This window comes from Myodes glareolus, chromosome 1, assembly GCF_982192425.1.
Source record: "Myodes glareolus chromosome 1, mMyoGla1.1, whole genome shotgun sequence".
NCBI lineage: Eukaryota > Metazoa > Chordata > Mammalia > Rodentia > Cricetidae > Myodes > Myodes glareolus.
The window spans coordinates 63,123,941-63,151,886 of NC_142026.1; the positions used below are offsets into that span (position 1 = coordinate 63,123,941).

At 42.2% G+C, this 27,946-nt stretch overlaps 1 protein-coding gene across 1 annotated transcript; it reads left to right on the forward strand.

The window, feature by feature from the left end:
- LOC125404521 (cytochrome P450 2B2-like) lies at positions 1 to 27,946 on the forward strand. Its single transcript, XM_087908210.1, has 9 exons — positions 1 to 241; positions 4,682 to 4,844; positions 4,981 to 5,130; positions 6,930 to 7,090; positions 7,869 to 8,045; positions 8,490 to 8,631; positions 10,449 to 10,636; positions 10,809 to 10,950; positions 27,070 to 27,946. Exons 1-9 carry the CDS (start codon positions 71 to 73, stop codon positions 27,249 to 27,251), a joined length of 1,476 nt encoding a protein of 491 aa, XP_087764336.1. The 5' UTR covers positions 1 to 70; the 3' UTR covers positions 27,252 to 27,946.

The window sequence follows — 27,946 nt, forward strand, 5'->3', positions numbered from 1 at the left end:
TGGAGATCCAGGTTCAGCACAAAAGTCCTGCTGGAGTGTGCAGTGAAGTGGTGGTGCTCAGACAAGGACCATGGAGCCCAGTGTCCTGCTCCTCCTCACTCTCTTTGTGGGGTTCTTAGCATTCATGGTCAGGGGCTACCCAAAGGCTCGTGACCAACTTCCTCCAGGACCCCATCCCCTACCCTTCTTGGGAAACCTCCTTCAGATGGACAGAAGAGGCCTTCTCAACTCTTTTATTCAGGTAAAACATGCCCACAGCCTGTGCCGGATGGGATTAGCCCCATGTTTGCACCTGAAGATCACTCATTTGGGGTGAAGAATGAACTCCTTCCATGCAGTAGGTTCAGGTGGGAAGGTTGCTGAGTGAAAGGTGAGGTGCTGGTTGGTGGTAGATGGTGCTCAGGTTGACAGGTGTGTCCTTGTTGTTGGACAGTGTGAGACACTGTGCTTGGAGTGTGAAAGGTGTTGGGGTGTCATGGCATGTACCAAGGGCTTACAGTTTTCCTATTTGATGTTTCTTTGTTTCAAAAGAGAAAGAAAAATGTCATAGTCATCCACAGATAAGGTTTCTTCTGCCAACACAAGGGATTAGCCTTCTGTGTTCAGGAACAAAGGGGAGGAGAGGCAGGTCAGGAGGTGGAGTAGGTAGGGAGTGCTTATCAGTTGTAAACACAAGGATCATCCAAGGAGCCAACCCTGGCAGCATCTTTACCAGTCTTCACAAGCAAGATTTCCTATTCAATTTCCACTTGTTTATTAATAATCACTTAGCATCTTTGGCTCCACTTCCCATTTAGAGATCTGCTTTAGAGACAGCAATCTCAACCCCTGTTACCCCTTGGTTTTAAATATAAAACCCACCTGGACCAATGGTGTATTCATTTGTTTTTTTTTTTATTTTTGAGACAAGATCATCCTCTTTTATCAGGCTAATGATTCTTCTGTGTTCATATCTCCCATGCTGTATTTATAGATGTGTGATATACCTGGCCACAAGTATTTTAAAAATGTGTTTCCCACCTGTTGGAAAGGTCAAGTTACATCATATTTATATTTTACTTTTTGGTTGTTTGTTTATATGGTTGGATTGTTTCGCTGTTGTTATTTTCTTTTTCTTTCTTTTTTTTTTTTGTGGAGACAGGGTTTCTCTGTGAAACAGTTCTTGCCGTCCTGGAACTTACTCTGTAGAAAGACTCAAACTCATCAAGATTCACCTGCCTCTGCCTTCTGAGTGCTGGGATTAATTTTAATTATTTGAAAATATAAGTCCTGCATTTCTCTTTTTCCTCTCCTCTTCTCGGTTTCTGAAGGTCCTTCCTACCTAGAAGTAACTATGGTTGCCTGAATGAGTTTGGTTGTGGGGGCAATTGATTGGAATGTGAGCAACTTATGAACAGCTACATCACTGAATTGGCACTTCCCCCAGCATCATTAACTGTCCAGAGACTCACAGTGAGGGTTGGTGATATCCTGTCGTGATAGCACGACATGCTGCATCTTTTCCCTGTAGGGACAGTCATCATGTCATCAGCAAACAAGGTTGCCAGGGGTTGGCAATGTGTTCTGAGAAGGAAATTCCTACCCTCTACAGAACTCCTTAAAGAACTGTTCAAATCTGCTATCCAGTGTATGTGGCAATCTGGAAGCTGAGCTGACTTCCATGACTGTCAGGAGATAAGAGTCTGTTTATAGATGTAGAATAAACTCATAAAATTTAATTAGGCAAGTTATCTGCTCACCTGGGTGATATTGGATACAAGTAAAACAATAAGATATAGGAGGAAGCCGCTTGTTGGTTCCTGGGTGCTCAGTCCTGAAATAATCACATGGAAACTGTATTAATTTAATTAATGCTAAGTCCATTAGCTCTAATTTCTTAATGGCTAACTCTTCCCTCTTAGTTTAACCCATTTCTAGTATTCTGTGTATTGCCACGAGGCTGTGGCTTCCCAGCGAAAGTTCCCAGCATCTGTCTCCAGAGGCTCCATGGCTTCTAACTAACTCTGCTTTCTTCATCCCAGCGTTCATTTTAGTTTTTCCTGCCTAGCTCTGCCATAATTTATCTTGGGCTCAAGATAGTTTCTTTATTCACCAATGGTATTCACAGCATACAGAAGAGAATACCACATCAATAAGAATTTTAAGATTGGTTGAGAGTTCAGACAGACTTACATGAGGGGTAGGACTTGAACAAATTACAGACTTCCTAGAACAACGGCAGGTATGTAAAAGAAGCCATTCCTGAGCAGAAGCTGGTGCTAGGGAAAAAGTGGAGCCAGGAGGATGAAGTCACAGTGTGACAGGGGAAAGGCCGGCACTGAATCTTCAGGTTACATGAATGAACTGGCTTGTTAGGAGCCAAAGATGGTAAGAACTGAAGTGATTCAACTAAGAAGGCAAGAAAAACTCTCCTCGTGTCTTTATCTCTTTGTTGCTACAACAAAATTCCAGAGGCTAAGTTCTTAATAAATTAAAGGCTTAACCTACTCAAAATTGTGCAGTGTGACAGTCTAAGATCAAACAATCTCTTCTTCCAGTCTCTAGTGAGAACCCTTCTTGTGTGTCATAAGACAGTAGAGGACAGGAAAACTTGTTCATGCAGAAGAGACGAACCATGTGGACTGACTTTGTTTAATAATAATCCACTCTCTGAGAACCCAGTCCTCTTTGTGAGACCAGCATTAACCTATTGTATGGATCTGCCACAAACACCCAGTGTCTCTCACTAGGTTCTAGTTCCCAAGGGCTCTGACACTTCTCAAAACAACCATATTGGGGACTAAATCAACAGCAGAGAATCCGGAACAGGCAAGAAGAAAGAACAGCTGGTCCAGACAGATGCATCTGGATGCCAAGTGGTAGTGATGTCCTGTGGTGAACCCCAGACACAACCAGCTTGGCTCTCTCAAGTGTGTTGTGGATGAGGCAGGAGCCTAACTCAAATACAGCTGCTAAAGGCTGTGTCAGCTCTGCATTGTCCATACCCATATGAAGCTGACAAGCCCTCTGGAATGTTTCTTGAGAGCTTCTCTGGTGGATCAAGAAGCTGAGATCTTTTCTAGGCATCTGTGTTGATGTAAGATGGTTGTGTGGGCTCTAATCAGTGTGTCTGTTACAAAGACTGAGTGTTAATGATGATATTGTATTAGCCAGTAGTAGAGACACAAAGCTGGATCATCAAAGCTACTAATCTGTGCATCAGCGACCTATTCATCAATCTAAGTATCTATCTATTATCTGTATATCCATGTATTATCCATTTGTCTATCAATCTATCTTCATTATCACCATCGTCATCATTATCATCATCATATTCATGTTTGTTTAAGTGTGTTTGTGAATGGTGCTTATGCATCTGATATCTGAAGAAAACAAAGAGGTCATCAAATCCCACGAAGCTGGCATTACAGGCATTTTTAGCTATCTGACATGGGAGGTGGGACAAAACTCAGGGCCTGTGCAACAACAGCAGTGCTCTTAGCCACTGAGCCACCTCTCCTGTCCCACCTCTTAAGTTTTGAGTTAAGATGTTTTTGAACTGGGTCACCTCTCAAGAAGCCTACCTCAATGAGTTTGAAAGATGAACACTTTCTTAACACTGATTTAGAACATCAAGACTGGTCCTTGTCCCAGACCCTTGTAGTCACTACCTCCCACTATCCTGACACACCATCAACTGCATCTCTGTTTGAACATCATTTAGATGCAGCAGATGGAAACAAAAGTTGGTTTTGTGTAGCATTGAGTTGGCAAGTTTCACTTACACCATTGATCTGATCTGAGGCTTCTTAGTTCATTTTTGTATAAGATTCGATGATGTGACCCCATCTAAAACTTAAATATATCAACATCAAACATATGCAAAGGTTTTTCTTAGTATTGTCCCATAAAAAACATTCCTGGGCACTGATCGTTTTCAAAGCCTTTCATTTTGATTAGCTGTAGTTCAATCTAGAGAGAGTAAAGGTTACAAGAGGACGAGGTAGGGGAGAGGTGTTTGCAAACATCACACCATGCTCCTCAAGGGCTCTCAGCACTGGAAGGTTGTCATGTTCCTGGGACCAATTCCCTGAAGATGTCCTGATAATTGCATTGCCAGGCATTTTCCCAACTGTCCATACTGCTCATACTGCTCATACTGCTCAGACTCACATTCAGGACCACTACTAGGTGACTATCACTTTCCTTCCCATGTAACCCAGTTGGTGGATCAGGGCTGTACTCTATGAACGTTGTCAGAAGGCATTGAACAGGCTGAAGCTGGACCACAGGAAGCATGGTTCAGCTCGGAAGACTGAAGGGTACGGACATGGAACTAATGCACATCTGCATCCATATCTGTATCTATTATTTTTGAGATAGGGTCATATGTAGGTGAGACTGGCTTGAAACTGGATGTGTAGACAAGGATGACTACAGATTCTCTGGTCTCTACTTCTCTTGTACCAGAATTATAAACAAATGTTACCCCGCCTCCCAACTCCACAGTGCTGGTGTACTAATTAGGAAATCCAACGAATCAGTGCAGACCCTGCCTGTCTGAGCACCTCTTAGGTGCTCAGGAGAGAAAGGGTAACCAGCAGAGAGGTACCATTTACCAGTCTGTGTCTAGGTGTTTTCACAGTGTAGCAACAATGTGTGCACCTACTCACCACAACCCTTGTACCCTTATGCTTGGCAGCTTCGAGAAAAATATGGAGACGTGTTCACAGTGCACCTGGGACCGAGGCCTGTGGTCATATTGTATGGAACAGAGGCCCTAAGGGAGGCTCTGGTGGACCAAGCTGAGGCTTTCTCTGGCCGGGGGACAGTTGCTGTGTTTGAGCCAATTCTACAAGGACATGGTGAGATACGGGACATGGTGAAGTGGCAAATGTGGTCCAGGAAGATGTGTGTCAGCGGTGGAGCCCGAGCTGTGGGGAAGAACTCAGGATCTCTCAACTTCCATTGTAACCACCCGTACTTTACCTACGTTCTTAGGTTTGATCTTTGCTAATGGTGAACGCTGGAAGACCCTTCGGCGATTCTCTCTGGCCACCATGAAGGACTTAGGAATGGGCAAGCGGAGTGTGGAGGAGCGGATTCAGGAGGAGGCTCGACGTCTGGTGGAGGAGCTACGGAAATCCCAGGGTGAGTACAAGAGAATGGGCAGAAAGGAAGATGGTGACACAGGGACCCGAGTGCAGAGCCTAAGGAAGAGAAAGACAAGGTCAGAGAAATAGACAGACAGACAGACAGACATGCACACACACACACACACTCGGACATTGGAAGGATGAGATAAGGAAGAGGTGGAAAGAGAATTACTAGGGCAGTAAAGAAATGTGTGGTATTTTGTTTGCAAAGTAACTCAGAAGCACATACTGACTTGGGTGGTCACTTCTCTTCAGAAAATCAATCAGTGAATTATTTTTGTCAGTTAGGTAGTTTTGGTGGACACTCATCCTCTCAGAACTTCATCCTCTCAGAACTCAAAAGGTGAAGCAAGATAATCATGAGCTCAAGGCCAGCCCTGCCTACATTGTGAGGTCCCGCCTTTGATGTGGCTGTGGCTGAGTTGTGGAGAGCTTACAGCACCATATACAGTGGGCATGGTCCTGCATGTTTGTAATCCCAGCACCCTCGAGGTGGAGGCAGGAGGATGAGATTTCCAAGTCTCTCTTCTACTGCACAAAGTGTTCAAGACCATTTTGACTTAATCGTTGTAATTGTCCCCTATCTCTGCCCCCCTCCATGGTCTCATCAAAGGCAAACACAGACCTTAAGTCAATGAAGGGATTGAGCAGGAGAACCTGCAGACATGGCCTAAGCAAGGAACTGTGTTTTCTTCCTTGTGAGTGTGCTGATGAGCAGCAGTGAGCACAGAGGTTCATGGGAGTTTTATTTTGGAAAAAATCGAGGTACCCTGAGGGTACTTTAAGTTTGTTATATCAAGGGTACATTGATGACAAGACTGTTGCTTGTAACTCCATTTCTTTACATGGGGCATTTGCTATTTCTTATTGACCTTTCTCTGGAGAGCTGAGAGGTCAGTGCGGAGGGTGGAGAGAAGCAAGGTGCAGATGGTGAGAAAAATGATCAGAGAAAGAAGGCAGTGAGAGAGGAACCCAGAGGAAGAGAAATAAGCTGAGAATCAAGCTGAAAAGGGACTGAGAGTGAAGCTCTTGAGCCCCAGGAAAGTATTCTCATAGATCAGAGACAAACCAGTCTCAGGGTGAAGGGAAAGAGTAACCCAATACTGTTGTGCTGACAACAGCCCTCCAACTGCCAGGGTCCACGACTGAACTTGGCACACAATGGCTATGGGCAGCAGCGGCTAATGGCTTCTGGGAAAGCACAGAGCTCAAAAGTCAGAGAAGGGAGGGATGGAGGAAGTCAGAGGAGGGATGGAGGAAGTCAGAGAAGGGATGGAGGAAGTCAGAGAAAGGATGGAGGAAGTTAAGAAGGAATAGAAGAAAACAGACAGATGGCCATGGAGTGTACATGGCTTGTAATTCACACAGACATCACTGAACCCTTTTGTGCACCATTCCTGCCAGTGGAAGTTAACTGTCAGTTCAGAGTCAAGATGTCGTCCCGTGAGAAGGAGCAGGTGCAGGCTGTCTGGACTCACTCTCCGTCCTGTTCCTAGAATCCTATTTGCAACTATGTTCCAGCCATGATTAGCTCAGTTTCCTTGGTGGAGGTGCATCCCTTTCTGTATATAGAAATAGCATCCAATATTCTGTACAGTACTGTGGGAAGTTAAATAAAAGGATGCGTGCATCTCTGAGTGAAGAGCCCAGACCCTTATGTGCACCATATGTGCAAATGTGTTGCTGTTCATTGAGCAGTGAGTGGTGGGTACAGTGTTATAGACATGGGGCTGAAGCCAAATATACTCCTAGTCCTGTATTCCCTGTCTCTTGTCCTGTATCCTCATCCTCCAGGAGCCCCCCTGGACCCCACCTTCATCTTCCAGTGCATCACATCCAACATCATCTGCTCCATTGTCTTTGGAGAGCGCTTTGACTACAAAGACCGCCAGTTCCTGCGCCTGATGGACCTGATCTATCAGACCATCTCACTCACCAGCTCATTCTCAGGCCAGGTCAGTGGGTGGGAAGAGAGGAGGATCCAAGGCAGAGGAAAGAAAAGGCTGCTTTGTGAGTGAGGAAGAGAGTGTCTTATGTCTGAATGAAAGAAAGAGACAACACAGAAAAGCAAGGAGTCTGTGACCTGGGGAAATGGAGGCAAGGAAAAATAGAAGGAGAGAGGGATGTTAAGTAGGGTGGAGAGACTTGAATGCAGAAATACAGAGCCATCCAGACATGAGAAAATGACGAAGTGGGGGATACAGCTCTACCTTAGAGGACAGAGGACACAGTATTTCATTCATGATCCCTTGAGTTCATCGCCAGGACTTGGTGGTTTACATCACATGAAATTATAACGTTTTGGTGTTAGAGACTGGGGTATCAGAACTTCAGGCTGATTCTCGGCTACATTTTGAATTTCAAGCCTGTCAGGCATTAATGTGTTCAAAATACAATACGACACAAATTAAAACAAATTAAGACAAAACAGAAAGAGAGAGAGAGAGAGAGAGAGAGAGAGAGAGAGAGAGAGAGAGAGTAGAGGAGAGGAAAGGGAGATACAAACAACGTAAAATGAAGGTTAGAGACTGATTTGAAGATACAGTTCAAGGCATGTGTGTTTTGGTGTGCATGAATGAGAGGGGTGTGTGTGGGTGGATATGGGTGTGTGTGTGTGTGTGTGTGTGTGTGTGTGTGTGTATGATTTCCTTCATGACATCTGTGAACCTAGAAGCACTGCTCACTTTCTGAGACCTAATAGTTTCAGGTGACCTCCTCAGTTCTATTTTTCAGGTGTTTGAGCTCTATTCGGGTTTACTGAAGTTCTTTCCTGGTGCCCACCGACAAATCTACAAAAACCTGCAGGAAATCCTTGACTACATTCACCACAGTGTAGAGAAGCACCGGGAAACCTTGGACCCCAGTAATCCTAGAGACTTCATCGATACCTTCCTTATACGCATGGAGAAGGTAAGTCCTGTGTGAATGAGAGGGGATGGCTGAGAGTGAAGGCTGAGGATGTGAGCGGAGGAAAAGGGGGCAGAGAATGGGGAGGAGAGACAGGAAATGTAGTGGAGGAGATGCAGAAGTGTCTGGAAAATGATGAAAATGAAAAGGAGGAGAAAATGTGATAAGGAGAAAGAAGGGTGGGAAAAAAACACAGGGCAAGGGACAAAAAGCAGAAAAGGCCACAGAGGAAGAAAGAGCCTGGGAAATAAACTGTGCTAAACTACCAGAGAGCACAGTAGAGAGAGAAGACAAAACAAACAGAGACCAAGTGACCTTGTCGAGGACTGAGAAATGCCATGTGACCCAGATAGTGAGATAGAATGACAGTTCCCAGGACATGTGTGCATCTCCCTGCAAGGCTCCAGTCACCCCTCACCCTCCCTTCTTTCTCCCATGTGGAACCAGGAGAAGTCCAACCAACACACGGAGTTCCATTATCAGAACCTCATGATCTCAGTGCTGTCTCTCTTCTTTGCTGGCACCGAGACCACCAGCACCACGCTCCGCTTTGGTTTCCTGCTCCTGCTCAAATACCCCCATGTTGCAGGTGAGCCACAAGTGTCCAGGTGGGGAATCTTCTACCTCCACCTTTTCTGCAGAGGTCTGTGTGAATGAGAGAGACATGGGCCTCTTACATCTGGAGCTCTGAAGGCTTTGGTCTACATCTAACCTAAGACAATGCTGTGGCCGGTGTGTGAATGAACACTCAGCTGGTCCATTTCCATTGTTGTCTGCTATAACTTGAAGGTTGATTCATCTGTCTATACTTTCTTTTCCCCCTTCCTTCCTTCCTTCCTTGCTTCTCTCTTTTTTTCCTTCTGTCTTTGCATCCATCCGATACTCACTCATCTTTCTGTCCATTCACCTATCCATTTATTTACCCATTCTATTCATGTTCCAACCATAATTTAACCATCCATATATTCACTTTTTCATTCATTTTCATCTGTACACCTGTTCACCCACACATGTAATCCTCTGACCATCATATCTATACTCATAGATTATTAATCCTTGATTCTTTCATCTCTGTTTGACCCAATGACATATATTTCATTCATTTATTTGGATGAATCAGTTTGTGAGTTTTATTCTTTATCATGGCTAGTTGAGTAGGCTCTCTGTCATTGATTCTTTGGTTCATTCAAATACAAATCTCCTCATTCCTTATTCCTTCCCACTGGCCTTGAATTCACCCTTCATGTGTCAATCCATTCCTTGGTTGGCTGTATTCATTGATTTATTTGTGTATGCCCCATTTTTTGACTTGTTAATTGATTACTATAGTGAGTGAGAAGTGGAATATGGAATCCAGGTTTGCTTTGCTCATTTCACTCACCCAGCAATCTTTCCTTTATTAACTGACTCATCCATTGCTTGGCTGACTTACACACTCACAGTCTAAGAATTTGTAATCGATGCAATGCTGTTGTGAGTGTGTCTGCTGCGACTCATGTGTGGAGGTGGGAGGACAACTTTGTGCAGTTGGGTCTCTCCTGCACATTCACGTGGGTTCTGATATCAAAGCCAGGCTGTCAGGATGGAAATCAATGCATTTGCTGACTGAGCCCTTTCATCAGTCAATGTACTCACCAATGTGTTCATATTCTGTATTTTGTTATGCATAGATTAATTTACTTCCTTTTTATTCCTTAGGATATAGCCTCAGATTGTTAGCCTGTATTTTCATTTTTTTAAAATAATGTTCACTGCTGTTTTGTCTGCATACATGTCTGTGTGAGGGTGTTGTATCCACTGGACCCAGAGTCACAGACAGTGCGAGCTACCATGATGGTGCTGGAAATTGAACCTGGGTCATCTTCAAGAGCAGCCAGTGCTCTTAACCTCTGAGACATCTTCTCTCCAGCCTCCTGTATTTTCAAATATAAATTTCATGCAAAGAACCATTTCTTTCTCTCTCTCTCTCTCTCTCTCTCTCTCTCTCTCTCTGTCTGTGTGTGTGTGTGTGTGTGTGTGTGTGTGTGTGTGTGTGTGTGTGTTATGGAAGAACACAAATTATAACATTACATTACAATTGGGGAAAATTCATACCATCTTTCCCTCCAGCCCTCACTCAGACTAATAGATGAAAATAGCCCTTTGCTGTGGGTTTTTCTTTTCTCTCTGTTATGAGCAAGTTGGAGCTTTTGAGAGAGCCTCTAACATAGCTCTAAACGTGGCTTGAGAGACAGATACCTGAGAGAAGCACAGGTGTGTGTGTCCAAGAAGTGCAGTGTGTCTTTCTCAACAGAGTCTCCTGGCTCTGCACTGTTCCTAAGCTATTGGCTCACAGAAGTCAGGGTCACCGTTCATTGTCTCTGTGAAGGGTGCGGTCATTGTCTATTGTCTCCCTTTTCTGTGCAGAGAAAGTCCAAAAGGAGATTGAAGAGGTAATTGGCTCACATCGCCCACCAACCCTGGATGATCGAAACAAAATGCCTTACACTGAGGCTGTCATTCGCGAGATCCAGAGATTTGCAGATATTGCCCCGATTGGAGTGCCACACAAAGTCACCAAAGACACTTCGTTCCGAGGGTTCCTGCTCCCCAAGGTGAGACCAGCTGTGACTCCACATCTCTATGCCATGATCATCCTCCACTCTCCCAATCACCACCCTAGGCCTGTTTGTGGTTTCCTGGCATTCTGCAGTTTCCTAAGGACTGACTGTCTGCATATGGGAGCCAGAGTATGATAATACCATTCCCTCTCACAATGTCTCCTAGAACACTGAAGTGTACCCCATCCTGAGTACAGCTCTCCATGACCCACGGTACTTTGAACAACCAGATGCCTTCAATCCTGACCACTTCCTGGATGCCAGTGGGGCTCTGAAGAAAAATGAAGCTTTTATGCCCTTCTCTATAGGTGAGACGGACCTGTGCTTCCTTTCCAATTCACTAGAGGGCGGGTTCACCCTAAAGGGTACAGTCAGGACTAGGAGCAGTCTATTCCAGCTGGGAACCCAATTCACCTGGCTACTTTCCAGGAGGGGTCTGTTGAACTAAAGGTCATCCTACTCAGGAGAATTTTGGAAAAGTGCTGAAAAACCTCTAAACCTGATCATATTCATTCTTTTCTTATTTTATTATGAGGGGAGAACCTTTTTAAATGAGTGATTAAATGGCTGACAGAGGACAAGAAAGGATGTTCACAGAGAACACAATGGGCTAAGGGCACAACCAGGTTCCTCCCGCTGCTCCCAGCAATAAACAAGAGATTAATTAATAGAGAGGAAGGGAGCACAGATATTCCCAGGTCAGGACGTTCGTGATGTCTTTAAAGTCAATGCAGCAATGTCCACATAAATTCCTCAAAAGAGCGTAAGGTGGTTCTTCTACTTTAGAAAGAGCAACAAGAAAAATAATCCATTCATTATTTTCTAGTTGCATTAAATCCATCAGTACTTTCTTGTACTATGAGACATTAGTTTATTAATTTTCCCTTTTATTAAAAGTAGATTCTTTCCTCATACAATATATGCTGATTACAATTTTCCCTTCCCTCTCCTCCTCCTAGTTCCTCTGCACCTTCCCTACCCTCAGGTTACATCCTTTTCTGTCTCTCCTTAGAAAAGAAACAGTCTTCTAAGCGATAATAACCAAACATGATGAAATAAAATAAAAGATAAAACAAAAACCAGTATTTCATGCTATACAGTGCAAATAAACAGAAGGAATAGGGCCAAAGACAAGGCACTAGAACCAGAGACCCACTCATTCGCACACTCAGGAATCCATGGAAACACTACCAAAAGCTGTAAAATGTGCACAGAGGACCTGGTGCAGACCTGAGCAGGCCCTGTTCCTGCTGCTTCAGTCTGAGTTCATATGAGCTTTGCTCAGTTGGTTCAGAGCCTTGTTCTCTTGGTGTCCTGTATCCCCTTCGACTCTTACCCTCTTTCTGCCTCCTCTTCCTCTGGATTCTCTAATCTCTAATGACAAAGACATTCCATTTAGAGCTCTGTGTTCCAAGGTTACTCTCTATGTGAAACATCTGGCTGTGTCTCTCTGAATTTGTTTCCATCTGCTGCAGGGGGAAGCTTCTCTGATGATGACTGAATAAAAAGGGTCTGATCTATGTAGCAGAATGTCTTCAGGGGTCATCTTGTTGTTACTTTTATTTTTCTTTTTGAGCAGTAGCATTTTTTTTTTATCCTAGTCCCTGGCAGCTGGTCACTCAAGCAATGCCACATATTCCAACCATACATTGGATAATTACTCCCACAATGCACTGCATTGTGCCACTGTTGAGCTCTATTATGTCACACAGGCAGGATAGCGTGGTTCATCATAGGTTTTGTAGCTGGGTTGGTGTATACATTTCTCATTTTGTAGCCTGTAGAATACTTCCTGTACCAAAGTTGCTTGATCACGGGTGTGAGGTTTATATAGGCACCAGCTAGATGTCTCCAGTCCAGTGAGTTGTGTGGGAACTGTCATTAGCAATGAGGCCTTCCTGGCATTTAGTAGAATCAACCTTCTGTCTTAAAAACAGCCTTGGGTTATTTGGGGTCTTCCATGGGATCCCTTTGGCCAGAAACTCAATTGAATGCAGCCCATTCCTGGTACTAGAAGCTTCATTTAGTGAGAAGAGATGGCCAGTTGGGACCAGGTATCCCTCATTATTTGGAGACTTCTTTTGAATTGCCTTTCTTTAGTTTAGGAAGTTTCTACTGCACTAGGTTTCCACACCAACACTCAATGCCCCTCAATTCTAACTGTCTCTCCCCACACTCTATCCCTCAAGCCCAACTCTCCTCCCTCCTGAATCTCCCATTCCTGCCCCTCTGATGCCCCTACTCCACCCATGAACTCTATTTTATTTCCCCCTCTCAGGGAGATTTATATTCCCCTCCTAGTACTTTTGTCGGTATCTAACCTTTCTGGGTCTATGGATTGTAGCTTGGTTATCACTTATTTAATGACTAATATTCACCTATAAGTGAATACATGCCATGTTAATCTTTTTGGGTCTTAATCACTCAGGATTCTTTTCTAGTTCCATCCCTTTGCCCGAATTTTCATGATGCTGCTGTTGTTTTTAAACATCTGAATAATACTCCATTGTATAAATGTAACACATTTTATTCATCCTTCTGTTGATGAACATGTAGGTCGTTTCCAATTCTGACTTCCATAAATAGAGCAGGATTGAGCATGGTTGAGCAAGTGCCTGTGTGGTAGGATTAAGCATCCTTTTGGGTATATTCCCAAGAATGGTATAGCTGGGTCTGGAGAGAGGTGAATTCCTAATTTTTTAAGGACCTGACACATTGATTTCCATAGTGGCTGTATGAGTTTGCACACCCACCTGCAATTGAGGAGTGTTCCTTTATTCCAACTCCTCTCCAACAGGTGCTGTCACTTGTGTTTTTGATCCTAGCCATTCCCAATGTGTAAGATGGAATCTCCAAGTCATTATGATTTACATTTTTCAGATGACTAAAGCCGTTGAACATTTCTTTAAATGTTTCTCAGTCCTATGAGTTTGCTCTATCTATGGAGAATTCTCTGTTGAAATCTGTATGTCACTTTTACATTTGAGTATCTCTTTTTTATATCTAATTTCCTGAGTTCATTATATAGTTTTGATATTAGTCCTTTATTTGATGTAGAGGTGGTAATAATCTTTCCCATTTTGTAGCTGCCACTTTTTATCCAAGTGATGGTGAACTTCACTTTGCAAAAGCTTTTTAGTTTCATGAGTTCCCAGTTTTAATTGTTGATCTTAGTGTCTGTGCTATTCTTGTTCTGTTCAGGAAGTCATCACGTGTGTCAGCGACTTCAAATCTATTCCCCACTTTTTCCTCTGTTGTGCTCAGTGTAGATGGTTTAAGTGTTAAGGTCTTTGATCCATCTGAAGTTGAGTTGTGTGCAGTGCGATAAATATGGGCCTATTTGCATTCTCCTACATGGAGTCATCCAATTTGACCAGCACTATTTTTTGAAGATGCTGTCCTTTTTTCCCCCAGTGTGTATTTCTGGCTACTTTTGGAAGGATGGCTGTTTTCACTATGCTAATCCTACTGATTCATCAGCATAGGAAATATTTCCATCTTCTCATGTCGTCTCCAAATCTTTTTTCAAATACTTGAACGTTTTATTGCACAAGCCTTTCACTTACTTGGTTAGAGTTACCCCCAGGATATTTATATTATGTGAAGCTGTTGTGAAGGGTGTTGTATCCATGAGTTCTTTCTCAGTGCGTTTTTATTTGTATGTAGCAGGGCTACTGGTCTTTGTGAGTCAGATTTGTGTCCAGCTATTTTGTCAAAAGGGTTTATCAGGTGTAGGAATTACCTAGTGGAAATTTTTGGGACACACACAGACACACACACACACACAATCATATATATCATCTGATAATAAGTTTACTCTGAGTTCTTCCTTTCCAATTTGTATGCCCTTGGTTTCCTTCAGTTGTGTTATTTCTTTAGATAAGACTTCAAGTACTCTATTGAATAGATGTGGAGATTTTAGACATCGTTGTCTTGTTCTGAATTTTAGTGGAATTGCTTTGAGTTCCTCTCTGTTTAATTTGATGTGGGCTGTAGGCATGCTGCAAACTGTCTTTGTTATGTGTAGGTATGTCATTGTATCTCTATACTCTCCAGTACATTTATAATGAAGCGGCATTCTTTATTGTCAAAGTCTTTTCTGTATCTAATAAAATGAGCACATGTGTTTTCTTTCAGTTTGTTTATATTTATTAATTTTCATATATTGAACCATCCTGGATCTCTGAATGAAACCTATTTGATCATGGTGGATGATCTTTTTGATGTATTCTTGGATTTTGTTTGCAATTATTTTATAGTGTATTTTTGCCTTTATAAGGAAACTTGGTCTGTGATTCTCTTTCTTTGTGGTTTGGGTGTCAGGGTAACTCTGGCCTCATAAAACGAAATGGACAACATGACTTCTGTTTCTATTTTGTGGAATTATTTGAGGAGTATTGACATAAATTCCTCTTTGAAAGTCTGATAGAATTCGGTGTTGAAACTCTCTGTCCCTTGGCTTTCTTTTCTTTTTCTTTTTCTTTTTATCCAGATGTTGGGAGGGTGAACATTGAGAGAATTTCAGTGACTGTTTCTATTTCTCTACGGATTATAGTTCTGTTTAAATTCCTTATTTGATCTTGATTACTCTTTGGTAAGTAGTACCTATCAAGAAAATACCCATTTCATTTAGATTTTCCAATTTGGTGGGACACAAGTTTTTTAAGTATGTCCTTTATATTCTCTGATTTCCTTGGTGTCTTTTATGTCTCACCTTTTGCTTCTGATTTTATTAATTTGGACAGTCTCTGTTTTTATTTAGATAAGCGTTCAAAACCGTATTGATTTTCTCTAAGAACTAATTCTCTGTTTCTTTGTTTATTTTTACTGCCCTTTTTGCTTCTATTTTATCGATTTCAATCCAGAGTTTTACTGTTTCTGGCCATCTGCTCCTTTTAGGTGTGAGCTCTGTTTGTTCTAGAGCAGTGGTCCTCACACTTCCCAATGGTCTGTACCTTTATAACATCAGTTAGCTCCAGCATTTCTCTGTTTAGATTTTGTCTGGATGACATGTCTATTGATGAGTTTTGAGTGTTGGAGTCCCCCACTGTCAGTGTGTGAGGGTCAATATCTGATTAAACTATAGTAGTTTTCTTTTGCAAACTTGGGTGTTCTTGGGTTTGGGGCATAGATGTTAAGAATTTAAATGTGCTCTTGGTGGATTTTTCCTCTGATGAGTAGGTAGTGTGCTTCCCTGTGTCTTCTGATTAGATTTAAATCTAATTAGTTAGATATTAAAATAGCTATAGCAGTCAGCTTCTAAGGTGATTCCATTTGCTTGGAATATCTTTTTTTAGCCCCTAACCCTGAGGTAATGTCCTTGATGCTAAGTTGCTTTTCTTGGATGCAACAGAAGGATGGATCTATCTTTTTTTTTCTTTTTCTTTTCTTTTTTTTTTTTAGTTGAGAAATATTAGATAGTTTCCTTAATCTACCTCTTTTTTTTGAAAGTAAATTTTATTAAATTATAAAAGTTTCCATTTCTGCCCCTCTTCCCAACACCCTCCCACTCCCCCCACTCCCTCTCCTCCTCCCTTTTTGTCCCTTAGGGCAGTCAGGGTTTCCTGCCCTGTGGGAAGTTCAAGTTCCTCCCCCCTCCCTCCAGGTCCAGGAAGGTGAGTATCCAAACAGACTGGATCCCCAATATCCAGTATATGCAGAGGAAACAGGTCCCAGTATCATAGTCAATGGCTTTTCAGAAACACTTCGGGCCAGCCACATTCAGAGAATCCGGCCAAATTCCGAGAATCTCGTTAGATCACGTTCTCGTTCAGTCCCAGTCCAACTGGCCTTGGTAAACTCTCATTAGATCCGTTCCCTTGTATCAGTGGGTGATAGCATCCCTCGCAGTACTGATTTCGTTTTTCATGTTCTTCCTCCTTCTGCTCCTCATTTGGACCTTGGCGGGCTCAGTCCGGTGCTCCAATGTGGGTCTCCGTCTGTATCGCCGTCCTTCGCCAGATGAAGGATCTATGGTGATAAGCAAAATATACATCAGTATGGTTATGGGCCACGGCCGATTCAGGCACCCTCTCCTCTGTCCAGAGAACAATCTGGGGGATCTCTCCTTGGACCTGGGATCCCATATATAATCAAGTCTCCTGTAAACCCTAAAATGACTCCCTTAGTTGAAATATATTCTTCCCTGATCCCATATTCATCCCCCCTCCCTCCCCCCCATCCCAGGCCACCGAGCTTTCCCCATTCCTCCCCTACTCCCTTCTCTCTAACCCTCTCCCCTTCCATCAACCCTCCCACACCCCCCCATGCACCCGAGGTTACCTGGGACTCTTGTCTATTTCCTACCTCCTGGCAGATGGCTAAATAATCTTGATCAGGTTCATCTTCTTATTTAGCTTCTCTAGGATCACGAATAATAGGCTCAAAGACCTTTAATTATGGTTAGAATCCACTTATGAGTGAATACATACCGTGTTCCTCTTTTTGGGTCTGGCTTACCTCACTCAGTAAAGCGTTTTCTATTACCATCCATTTGCATACAAAATTCAAGATGTCATTGTTTTTTACCCCTGAGTAAAACTCTAATGTGTATATGTTCCACACCTTTTTTAACCATTCTTCTATTGAGGGGCACCTAGGCTGTTTCCAGGTTCTGGCTATTACAAATAGTGCTGCTATGAACATAGTAGAACAAATGCTTTTGTAGTATGTTAGGGAATCTCTAGGGTATATACCCAAGAGTGGAATTGCTGGGTCCTGAGGGAGGTTGACTCCCAGTTTCCTGAGAAACCGCCACACTGATTTCCACAGTGGCTGCACGAGTTTGCATTCCCACCAACAATGGATGAGTGTTCCCCTCACCACACATCCTCTCCAGCATAGGCTATCATTGGTGTTTTTGACTTTAGCTATTCTGACAGGTGTAAGATGATATCTCAAAGTGGTTTTGATTTGCATTTCCCTGATCGCTAAGGAGGTTGAGCATGACCTTAAGTGTCTTCTGGCCATTCGAAGTTCATCTGTTGTGAATTCTCTGTTAAGTTCAGTACCCCCGTTTTTTAATTGGGTTAATTAGAGTTTTAGTGTCTAGTTTCTTGAGTTCTTTGTATATTTTGGAGATCAGACCTTTGTCTGATGAGGGGTTGGTGAAGATCTTCTCCCAGTCAGAAGGCAGCCTTTTTGTCCTACTGACGGTGTCCTTTGCTTTACAGAAGCTTCTCAGTTTCAGTAGATCCCATTTTTTCATTGTTTCTCTTATTGTCTGTGCTACTGGGGTCCTACTTAGGATGAGGCCTCCTGTGCCTATATCTTGTAGACTACTTCCCACTTTCTCTTCTAACAGGTTCAAAGTGGACGGATTAATGTTGATGTCTTTAATCCATTTGAACTTGATTTTTGTGCATGGTGATAGATATGGATCTACTTTCATTTTTTTACAGGTTGACATCCAGTTATGCCAGCACCATTTGTTAAAGATGCTTTCCTTCTTCCATTGTATACCTTTAGCTCCCTTGTCGAAAATTAGGTGTTCATAAGTTTGTGGGTTAATATCTGGGTCTTCTATTCGATTCCATAGGTCGACTTCTCTGTTGTTATGCCAATACCAAGCTGTTTTCAATACTGTAGCTCTATAATAGAGTTTGAAGTCAGGGATGGTAATGCCTCCAGAAGTTCTTTTATTGTATAAGATTGTTTTGGCTATCCTGGTTTTTTTTATTTTGCCATATAAACTTGATTATTGTTCTCTCAAGGTCTGTGAAGAAGTTTGATGGGATTTTGATGGGGATTGCATTGAATCTATAGATTGCTTTTGGTAGAATTGCCATTTTTACTATGTTGATTCTCCCAATCCAAGAGCAGGGGAGGTCTTTCCATTTTCTGGTATCCTCCTCAATTTCTTTCTTCAAAGACTTAAAGTTTTTGTCAAATAGGTCTTTCACTTCCTTGGTTAGAGTAACCCCAAGATATTTTATGCTATTTGTGGCTATCATGAAAGGTGATGTTTCTCTAATTTCCCTCTCTGCTTCTTTATCCTTTGTGTACAGGAGGGCCACTGATTTTTTGGAGTTGATCTTGTATCCTGCCACGTTACTAAAGGTGTTTATCAGCTGTAGGAGTTCTTTGGTAGAGTTTTTGGGGTCACTTATGTAAACTATCATATTGTCAGCAAATAACGAAAGTTTAACTTCATCCTTTCCAATACGAATCCCCTTGATCTCCTTATGTTGTCTTCTTGCTATTGCTAGAACTCCAAGCACTATATTGAAGAGGTATGGAGAGAGTGGACAGCCTTGTCGCATTCCTGATTTTAGTGGAAAGGCTTTGAGTTTCTCTCCATTCAGTTTGATGTTAGCTGTCGGCTTGCTGTATATTGCCTTTATTATATTTAGGTATGATCCTTGTATCCTCAGTCTCTCCAACACCTTTATCATAAATGGGTGTTGAATTTTGTCAAATGCTTTTTCAGCATCCAATGAAATGATCATATGGTTTTTTTCTTTCAGTTTATTTATATGATGGATTACATTGATAGATTTGTGTATGTTGAACCAGCCCTGCATCTCTGGAATGAAGCCGACTTGATCATAATGGATAATTTTTCTAATGTGCTCTTAGATTTGGTTTGCCAGTATTTTATTGAGAATTTTCGCGTCGATGTTCATGAGTGAGATTGGCCTGTAATTCTCTTTCTTGGTTGTGTCTTTGTGTGGTTTTGGTATTAGGGTAACTGTAGCTTCATAAAAGGAGTTAGGCAATGACCCTTCTGTTTCTATATTGTGGAATACGTTAAGGAGTATAGGTATTAGCTCTTCATGGAATTTCTGGCAGAATTCTGCATTGAAACCATCTGGTCCTGGGCTTTTTTTGGTAGGGAGATTTTTGATAATAACTTCTAATTCTTCGCGACTAACAGGGCTATTTAGATTGTTCACTTGTTCTTGGTTAAACTTTGGTATATGGTACTTATCTAAAAAAATGTCCATTTCTTTTACATTTTCCAACTTTGTGGCATATAAATTTCGTAGTAAGATCTAATGATTCTCTGAATTTCCTCTGTGTCTGTGGTTATGTCCCCCTTTTCATTTCTGATCTTATTAATTTGCATGTTCTCTCTCTGCTGTTTGATTAATTTGGATAGGGGTTTGTCAATCTTGTTGATTTTCTCCAAGAACCAGCTTTTTGATTCATTGATTCTTTGGATTGTTTTCTCTGTTTCTATTTTGTTGATTTCAGCCCTCAGTTTGATTATTTCCAGTCTTCTAGACCTCCTGGGTGAATCAGCTTCTTTTTTTTCTAGATCTTTCAAGTGTGCTGTTAAGTCTCCAATGTGTGCTTTCTCCGCTTTCTTTAATTGGGCACTCAGTGCTATGAACTTTCCTCTTAGCACTGCTTTCATAGTGTCCCATAGGTTTGAGTATGTTGTGTCTTTGTTTTCATTAAATTCAAGGAAGAGTTTAATTTCTTTCTTTATTTATTCCTTGACCCAGGGGTGATTTAGTAGTTGGCTGTTCAGTTTCCATGACTTTGTTGGCTTCCTGGGGAAGCATTGTTGTTGAATTCTAATTTTAGTCCATGGTGATCTGACAAGACACAGGTAGTTACTAATATTTTTTTGTATCTGTGGAAGTTTGCTTTGTTACCGAGTATGTGGTCAATTTTCGAGAAGGTTCCATGAGCTGCAGAGAAAAAGGTATATTCTTTCCTATTTGGGTGGAATGTTCTATAGATGTCTGTTAAGTCCATTTGATTCAATACCTCCAATAAATCTCTCAATTCTCTGTTTGGTTTCTGTCTGATTGACCTGTCCATTGGTGAGAGAGGAGTGTTGAAGTCTCCTACTATTAGTGTGTGTGGTTTGATGACTGCCTTGAGTTCTAGAAGAGTTTCTTTTACATATGTGGGTGCCTTTATATTAGGAGCATAGATATTCAGGATTGAGACTTCCTCCTGATGAATTGTTCCAGTTATGAGTATGAAATGTCCATCTCCATTTCTTCTGATTGATTTTAGTTTGAAGTCGATTTTGTTAGATATTAGAATGGCCACACCCGCTTGTTTCTTAGGTCCATTTGCTTGGAAAACCTTTTCCCAACCCTTTACTCTGAGTAGGTGTCTGTCTTTGTGGTTGAGGTGTGTTTCTTGTAAACAGCAGAATGTTGGATCCTGTTTTCGTATCCAATCTCTAAGTCTGTGCCTCTTTATAGGTGAATTGAGTCCATTGATATTAAGTGATATTAATGACCAGTGGTTGTTGACTCCGGTCATTTTTTTTTTTTTTTAGGTAGTAGAGTGTATGTGTTTTTCTTCTTTGATTTGTGCTTGTGAATGGTCGCTAGATGTTCGAGTTATTGTAGGCCATGTTGGGAATGTTGGATTCCTTCGGTAGTGATTTTCCTTCTAATATTCTCTGTAAGGCTGGATTAGTAGCTACGTATTGTTTAAATTTGTTTTTATCCTGGAATATTTTGTTTTCTCCGTTGATAGTGAACAATAGCTTGGCTGGGTATAGTAGTCTGGGTTTGCATCCATGGTCTCTTAGTTTCTGCAGTACCTCTATCCAGGATCTTCTGGCTTTCATGGTTTCCATAGAGAAGTCCGGTGTAAGCCTGATAGGTTTACCTTTATAAGTTACTTGACCTTTTTCCTTTGCAGCTCTTAAAATTTTTTCTTTAGTATGTATGTTTTGTGTTTTGATTATTATATGGCGAGGGGATGTTTTTTTCTGATCCAGTCTATTCGGTGTTCTGTATGCTTCTTGAACCTTCATAGGAATATCGTTCTTTAGGTTGGGAAAGTTTTCTTCTATAATTTTGTTGAATATATTTTCTGGGCCTTTGATCTGCAGTTCTTCTCCTTCTTCAATCCCTATTATTCTTAGATTTGGTTTTTTTATTGTGTCCCAGATTTCCTGAATGTTTTGTGAAGAGAATTTGTTGGATTTGCCGCTTTCTTTGACCAGAGCATTTATTTTCTCTATGGTATCTTCAGAATCTGAGATTCGTTCTTCTATCTCTTGTATTCTATTGGTTATGCTTGATTCTGTAGTCTCCGTTCATTTACCTAGGTTTTCCATATCCAGCCGGTTCTCGGTTTTTGTTTTCTTCATTGCCTCCATTTCAGTTTTCAATTCTTGCACTGTTTCCTTTACTTGTTTGATTGTTTTTTCTTGGTTTCTCAGGATCTCATTCACGGATTTACTTATTTCTTCAAACTTTTTGTTATATTTCTCATCTATTTCTATACTCATTTCTTCAAACTTTTTGTTATATTTCTCATCCAATTCTTTAAGGGAGTTATTCATATCCTGTTTAAGGGACTCTATTGCTTTCATAATGGCACTTTTTTCCACTTCTTCTGGGTTAAGGTGTTCAAGTCCTTCTGTTGTAGGGTCCTTGGGATCTGGTGTCTTCATGTTGTTTTTCCGATTGTTGGATGAGGTCTTGCCTTGGCGTCTGCCCATCTCTTACTTCAAATGTTCTCTATTGGAACTTCTGTTACCGGGTCAGGTTCCCTTCTTGGACAGGGACTTTACTGACAGAATGCCCACCTTTCCTCAGGCAGGCTATTGAAGCACAGGCACTCCTTCTTTCCGGGAGGCGCTTACAATGCAGGCTCAGCTTGCAAGGCAGCTGAGCTGGGGAAAATTTTATGGCCCCAGGGGGAAGGGAGAAATATAGGAATTCGTACCTGGATGGGCGCTGGGATGGCAGGCGGGAGGGGGTAGCCAGCACTGCAGGGCGACCTGGGCAACTGTGGGGTCGGGGAACGCCAAAGCTCCTCCTCACCAGGACCCTGTCAAGGCCCGAAGCAAACTCACCCCTCCGATGGTCCTCTGCTAGACGTCAGGGAGAAATTGAGACCATTGATACTGAGAGATATAAATGGCCTATGATTGTTTATTCCTATTATTTCATTTTTGCTATTGTTGGTGGTAGTGGTGGTGGCAGTGGTGGTTTTTCTGTTTTTATACTTTTGATTTTGGTGATTTGGATTATTTTATTCCCTGTACTTTTTTTAATGCAGGTAATATTTTCAGATTGGAGCTTTTCTTTGAGCACTTTCTTTAGGGTTAAATTTTTAGATAAATATTGTTTAAATTTTTTCTTCCTATGGTGATCAAAAGGTTTAAAGTTTATTGTAGTCTTGACTAATATCTGCTTCTTTTTTTTTTAAATCTGCAGCACTTCTATCTATGCCCTTCTGGCTTTTAGTGTCTCCATTTAGAAATCAGGTATAATTCTAATAGGTTTGTCTTTATATGTTGTTTGGTCTTTATGCTTTGAAACTTTTAAAAATATTTTCTTGTTCTGTACATTAATGTGTTAATGGTTCTTCCTTTTCTGGTCCAATCTATTTGGTGTTCCAAAAGATTCTTTTACCTTTATAAACATCTCCTTCAGGTTAGGAAAATTTTCTTTATGATTTTGCTGAAAATGTTTTCTGGCTTTTGAGCTGAGGTTCTTTTCCTTCTTCTAGTCCTATTATTTTTTGGTGTGGTCTTTTCACAATATTCTAGATTTCTAGGATTATTTTCTGTCATTAGCTTTTCAAACGTCACATTTTCTCTGACTGATATATCCATTACTTCTATCATATCTTCAAGGCCTGAGAATCATTCTTCCACCTTGCTGATGAAGCAGCCTGTATAGTTCCTCTTCTAACTCATAAATTTTTCATTTCTACAATTCCCCCATTTGGGTTTTCTTTCTTGTGTCTATTTCCATTTTCAGATCTTAAACACTGTTTGTGTTTTCCTGGATTTCTTTAAGGGGTTTATTAATTTCCTCTTTAAGGATCTCTCCCACCTTCAGAAAGGCAGTGTTAAGGTCTTTCCTTGGGCTGAAGCTATGTCGGATGCCAAGGGTCAACTGTGGCAGGTCTGCTGGGCTCTCATGGATTCACATTGTCCTGGCTGTTACAGACAGTGTTTTCATGTTGGCATCCAGGAATCTGTTTTTGGTGTGATATAGGTCCGGTTGCCTGTTTCTGGGTTTGTCTTTGTTGGGTGGGTGTTTGTTTTTGTGGTTTCTGAGTTTTAGGTGAGCATGATGACTGTGTGTTGCCTCATACGAACTTTTCTGTGGATTTCTTTCATTGTTCTGCCCAGATGGTGTGTTCCCAGGGAGTGCCTGCTGGTGTAGGAGGCTGGGATAATGAGATAAGTTGGGGGAAGGAAGATTGGAAGAAAAGATCCTAGAGATTCCTTGGGGATGGGGTCAGGGAGGCAAGGGAGAGTACAACAGGCATTCTGCTACAGAGCTGGAGGTGAGATGGGGCAGTTGGGGTGGATCTGGAGAATCAGAAGGAGAGGTGTCTCTATCCGCCTACCTGTTTCCCTAGACAGAGTGGCCTTTGGGTCAGTAAGGGGTGCCTGCTGGGAAAGATAAGGGAAATTCAAGGAGATGGGGAGTGCAGGTAGGGAAGGCTGCATCAAGGGTTCTGTTGCAGAGGTGGGGTAAGGTCTGGGGTTTGGGTCTTGTGGGACAGAGGGAGAGGTGAAGATCTCCAGCCAGCCTACCTGGATCCAAGGTAGGAGTGGCCTGTGGGTTAACAGAGAGAGTGCAAATTGTTTTTCTTAGGGAACAACAAGAACAAATGACATCATCTATGAACTGCCATGAGCTTGTAAGATCTTGGGGCTAGGGATGGATTTATCTGTGAGCCCTGGGGAGATGAGGCATGTCGTGGAACACTTGTCTGTTTGTCTTAAATATTCTTTGGCTTGTTAAACTGTAAGAAAGATCAAAATTAGTAGCATTTATTTGTTCCAAGAACCCATACATGATGGATAATCTTCTGAAATAGAGAAGGATCAGAGTTACAGCACCCATCCGTGTCTGTAGACCAGAGGGAGCTGGGCATTGACACACAACATGATAGGTGTCAGATCTGCTTTTGCCTTACTTGGCCATGCTGAGGTAGTTGGCAGCCTCAGGTCAACTGCTGTGAGTGACTGAGTTTTGTTCTTCACTGGAAGAATATAATATCAGGTTAGTGTGTTGTTCAGTTGCCTGCATTTGGTCAGTTTGTTACATGCAGAAGCTGCCTCTGGCCAAATTCAATTCAGTTGAATGGACTCTATGGATGTAAACATAGAAACTTTGTGTTCAGGTTTCTTATCTTTTGGAGAAAGAAAGGTTCTAGAAACAACTGGTTAGCTTTTAGTTGCCCACCACCACCCTCATGCCAAGGATGGAGCCCAAGGCTGTGATACCATGGTAAGCAAGTTCTCTTCCAATGAGCCCACAGCTCCAGCTTCCCCTTGTGCATTCTAGAGATGCTCTCCTGCTGAGCATGTCTGTCCTCATCTCCTCATGGAGGGATTTAAGGCAAGGTTCTCCTGCTGAGACATGTCTCCTCTAGGAAATGTCTAGTCCTGAGTGCCAAGTGACATCAGTGTCACTGGGCTCAACCCTGCTCCCGAATTGTTCATATGACTGTCCCAAGTGTAGAAAGGCAGGTATGTGAAAAATAAACTGAGACAAATCAATGATAGAGAGGTATGGAGATAGAGACATATTCCAATAAAGAGAGACACACAGAGACACAAGGAATCTACAATAGGAGGAGATGTTTGGTAGGAATCAGAGTGTGGATATGAGAGAAAAGAAGATGGGTGAAGAACCATATTTGAAGATGAAAGTCAGGAAGACAGGAAGGGGAGCAAGAAGGGACAGGGAGAAAGGCACAACTAGAAAGAGACCAAGAAGCAGGAGAGGAGACACAGAAGGAAGACGTGACAAGGTGTCCTTGGACAGAAAAATGGTAGGGGATGAGATGCAATCTAGGGAGTTTATGAAGACACAGGTGGATGAAATGGATCAAAAGACAAAGAGTAGTGATACATACAGACACAGGTTCAGGTAGGTTGTCATTGGCAGATAGAAAAAAAGTAAAAAGAGAGAGAAAGACAGAAAGAGACAGAGAGAGAGAGAGAAACAGAGACAGAGACAGAGACAGAAACAGAGAGAGAAAGACAAGCGTGTTAGAGCCAAAGAGACATAAATGGTGTCCCAAAAGACCAGCACAAGTATGGAAACCTTGTGTTGATAGTGAGTTACGTCACTAAAAGCTGCTATGAAAAAACCTGGTTCACAAAACCAGTACTAGGAAAACCATCTCACAGACCTCTCCATGAATTTCTAACCTCATGCCACCTAAATTCTGGAAAGGTGGGGCCTAAGCGGGTAGGGTTCTTTCCCTAAATACTCCTACACAGGCCTGATTTCCCAACAGTTGGAGGGGATAGGGGTTGCTGGGAATCCCTCCTCCATCTGGAGGCCTGAGGCAGCCAGGTGCAGATTAAGAATTACTGAGGTACAGGCAAGTGGTGGAGCCTCTGCCTGGAATTTCAGGCTCCCTTGCTCTGTACTGCTTCATGCCCAAGGAGAAAAACCAACAAGGATTAATTATACCCCTGTAATCGCGGTGGGTGCCATGGAGCCCACATTAAATGCTTCTGCCCATTCTCTATTATATGAACAATTGTATTTGTATCTCGATATGTACTTTCTGCTGTGTGTGACCATGATAAGAAACCTGCGGTTCCTTTTAGGAAGTCTACAAAGTCAAATTATTCTCAGTAGTCCTGACTAGTCAGAATTTCCTTCCTCATTGTTGATGGTCATTAATCTCAAGCTGAAGAAGAAATGGGGGCAGAGAGACAGAGATGGAGAGAGAGACAGACAGAGAGAGATGTGGTGGGGATGAGAGACAGAGAAGACAGAGACTGGAGACAGACAGAGAACTCTTGCAATGTATTCCATTATCTTCCTGCCATGATCTCCCAAGTGCTGCACTTGCACGCATGTGCCTCCATGCCTGGCTCATATAGGACCCTTATTATCATCCAATTGTCAATCTAAGACTCTTTGTAAACAGCACCTTCACCCTCAGGGAAGCCGAGGAGGTGGGGACCAATCTTCACACATGAGAAAGGAGGAAACAGTAAAGGTTTTGCATTATTTATGTTTAAACATATATATTTGTTCCTACTCTATTGTGTTCTTACAATTTTGAAACAAAGGACTCTGATAATAAACAAAACCAGAAATCTGTCAGAAATTACCATGCGACATCAACCAACAACTTGGTTTGCATTTTATGACTGAATTATTACATATATGTTCCATACATATACATGTGCATATGGAGGGTGTTTACGTTTATGACAGAGGATAGACTGTGGGAGTTTGTTCTCTCCTTCCACCATGTGGTACCACAGGGTAAACACTTGTCGTCAGGATTGATGACACGCTGCCTTCCATGCTAAGAAGTCTCACTGGCCCTTATACCAATTGTTTACGGTTTAGGTAAACTCTTACTGTTCTCACTTGAATAGCAGGTTAATGATCAAACTCATCCTTCTCCATTGCTATGGGAAAGTTGTCTGGATTTAGGGAGGGGACTGTCTGAAGATTGCCTACTGCCCTGGGGCTCACATGGCTCATTCTCTGTGCCCACAGGAAAGCGCATTTGTCTTGGTGAAGGCATTGCCCGCAACGAATTGTTCCTTTTCTTCACCACCATCCTCCAGAATTTCTCTGTGTCCAGTCCTGTGGCTCCTAAGGACATTGATCTCAGGCCCAAGGAGAGTGGCTTGACCAAAGTGGCTCCAACATACCAAATCTGCTTCTTGGCATGCTGACCCAGCTGAGGTGACCATGTGTCCCCACTCCTGTTGAGAATGGTCCCATCTTTCTTCCTTGGGACCTGCTGCCAACCAGGCCATAGGTCACTGCTCACATCTTCACCCTTACTGCAGCTTCTGCAAAACTCTCAGGTGTGTTCTTCCGCGCTGAAAATGGCACAGGAGAAATCACTCAGTGTCTTTCTTCTTGTGTGAACCGAGAGACTTCTGGAGGCCACATCTCATGTTGAGTCTGGTCCTTACAGCACCTAGCAACCACAGTTTCCACATAGAGACATCTGGTGCTCCATGAAACAATCTAATGAATGCCAGAGATCATGTCAGAGGAGGAGCTGGTGGAAACTGAAGTTCAAAGTGTCAGATAACCAGAAAGAAATCTCTCTGATGGGTTAATCTTGTTTCATGCAAGACTATGAGAACACAGACTCTGCAATATCTTTTGATTCCACTTTGCTTTTACATGTTTGCTGCTAAAATCTTTCCCTGGTATCTGGCTTTCCCTGGTGTGAGTAGATGTTGGGAGACCCCACTTCCTGTAATATAGTGTGTTTCTCTCACGAAAACAACCTGGTCTACTGGGCAATTTAATCTGTGGATTATCAAGAAGATGATTCCTCCCTAACTGTGCTGTATAGCAGATAAAATGTTAGATTATACAGAGTTTTGGTAAATAAAAAATGAAGTAATTCACA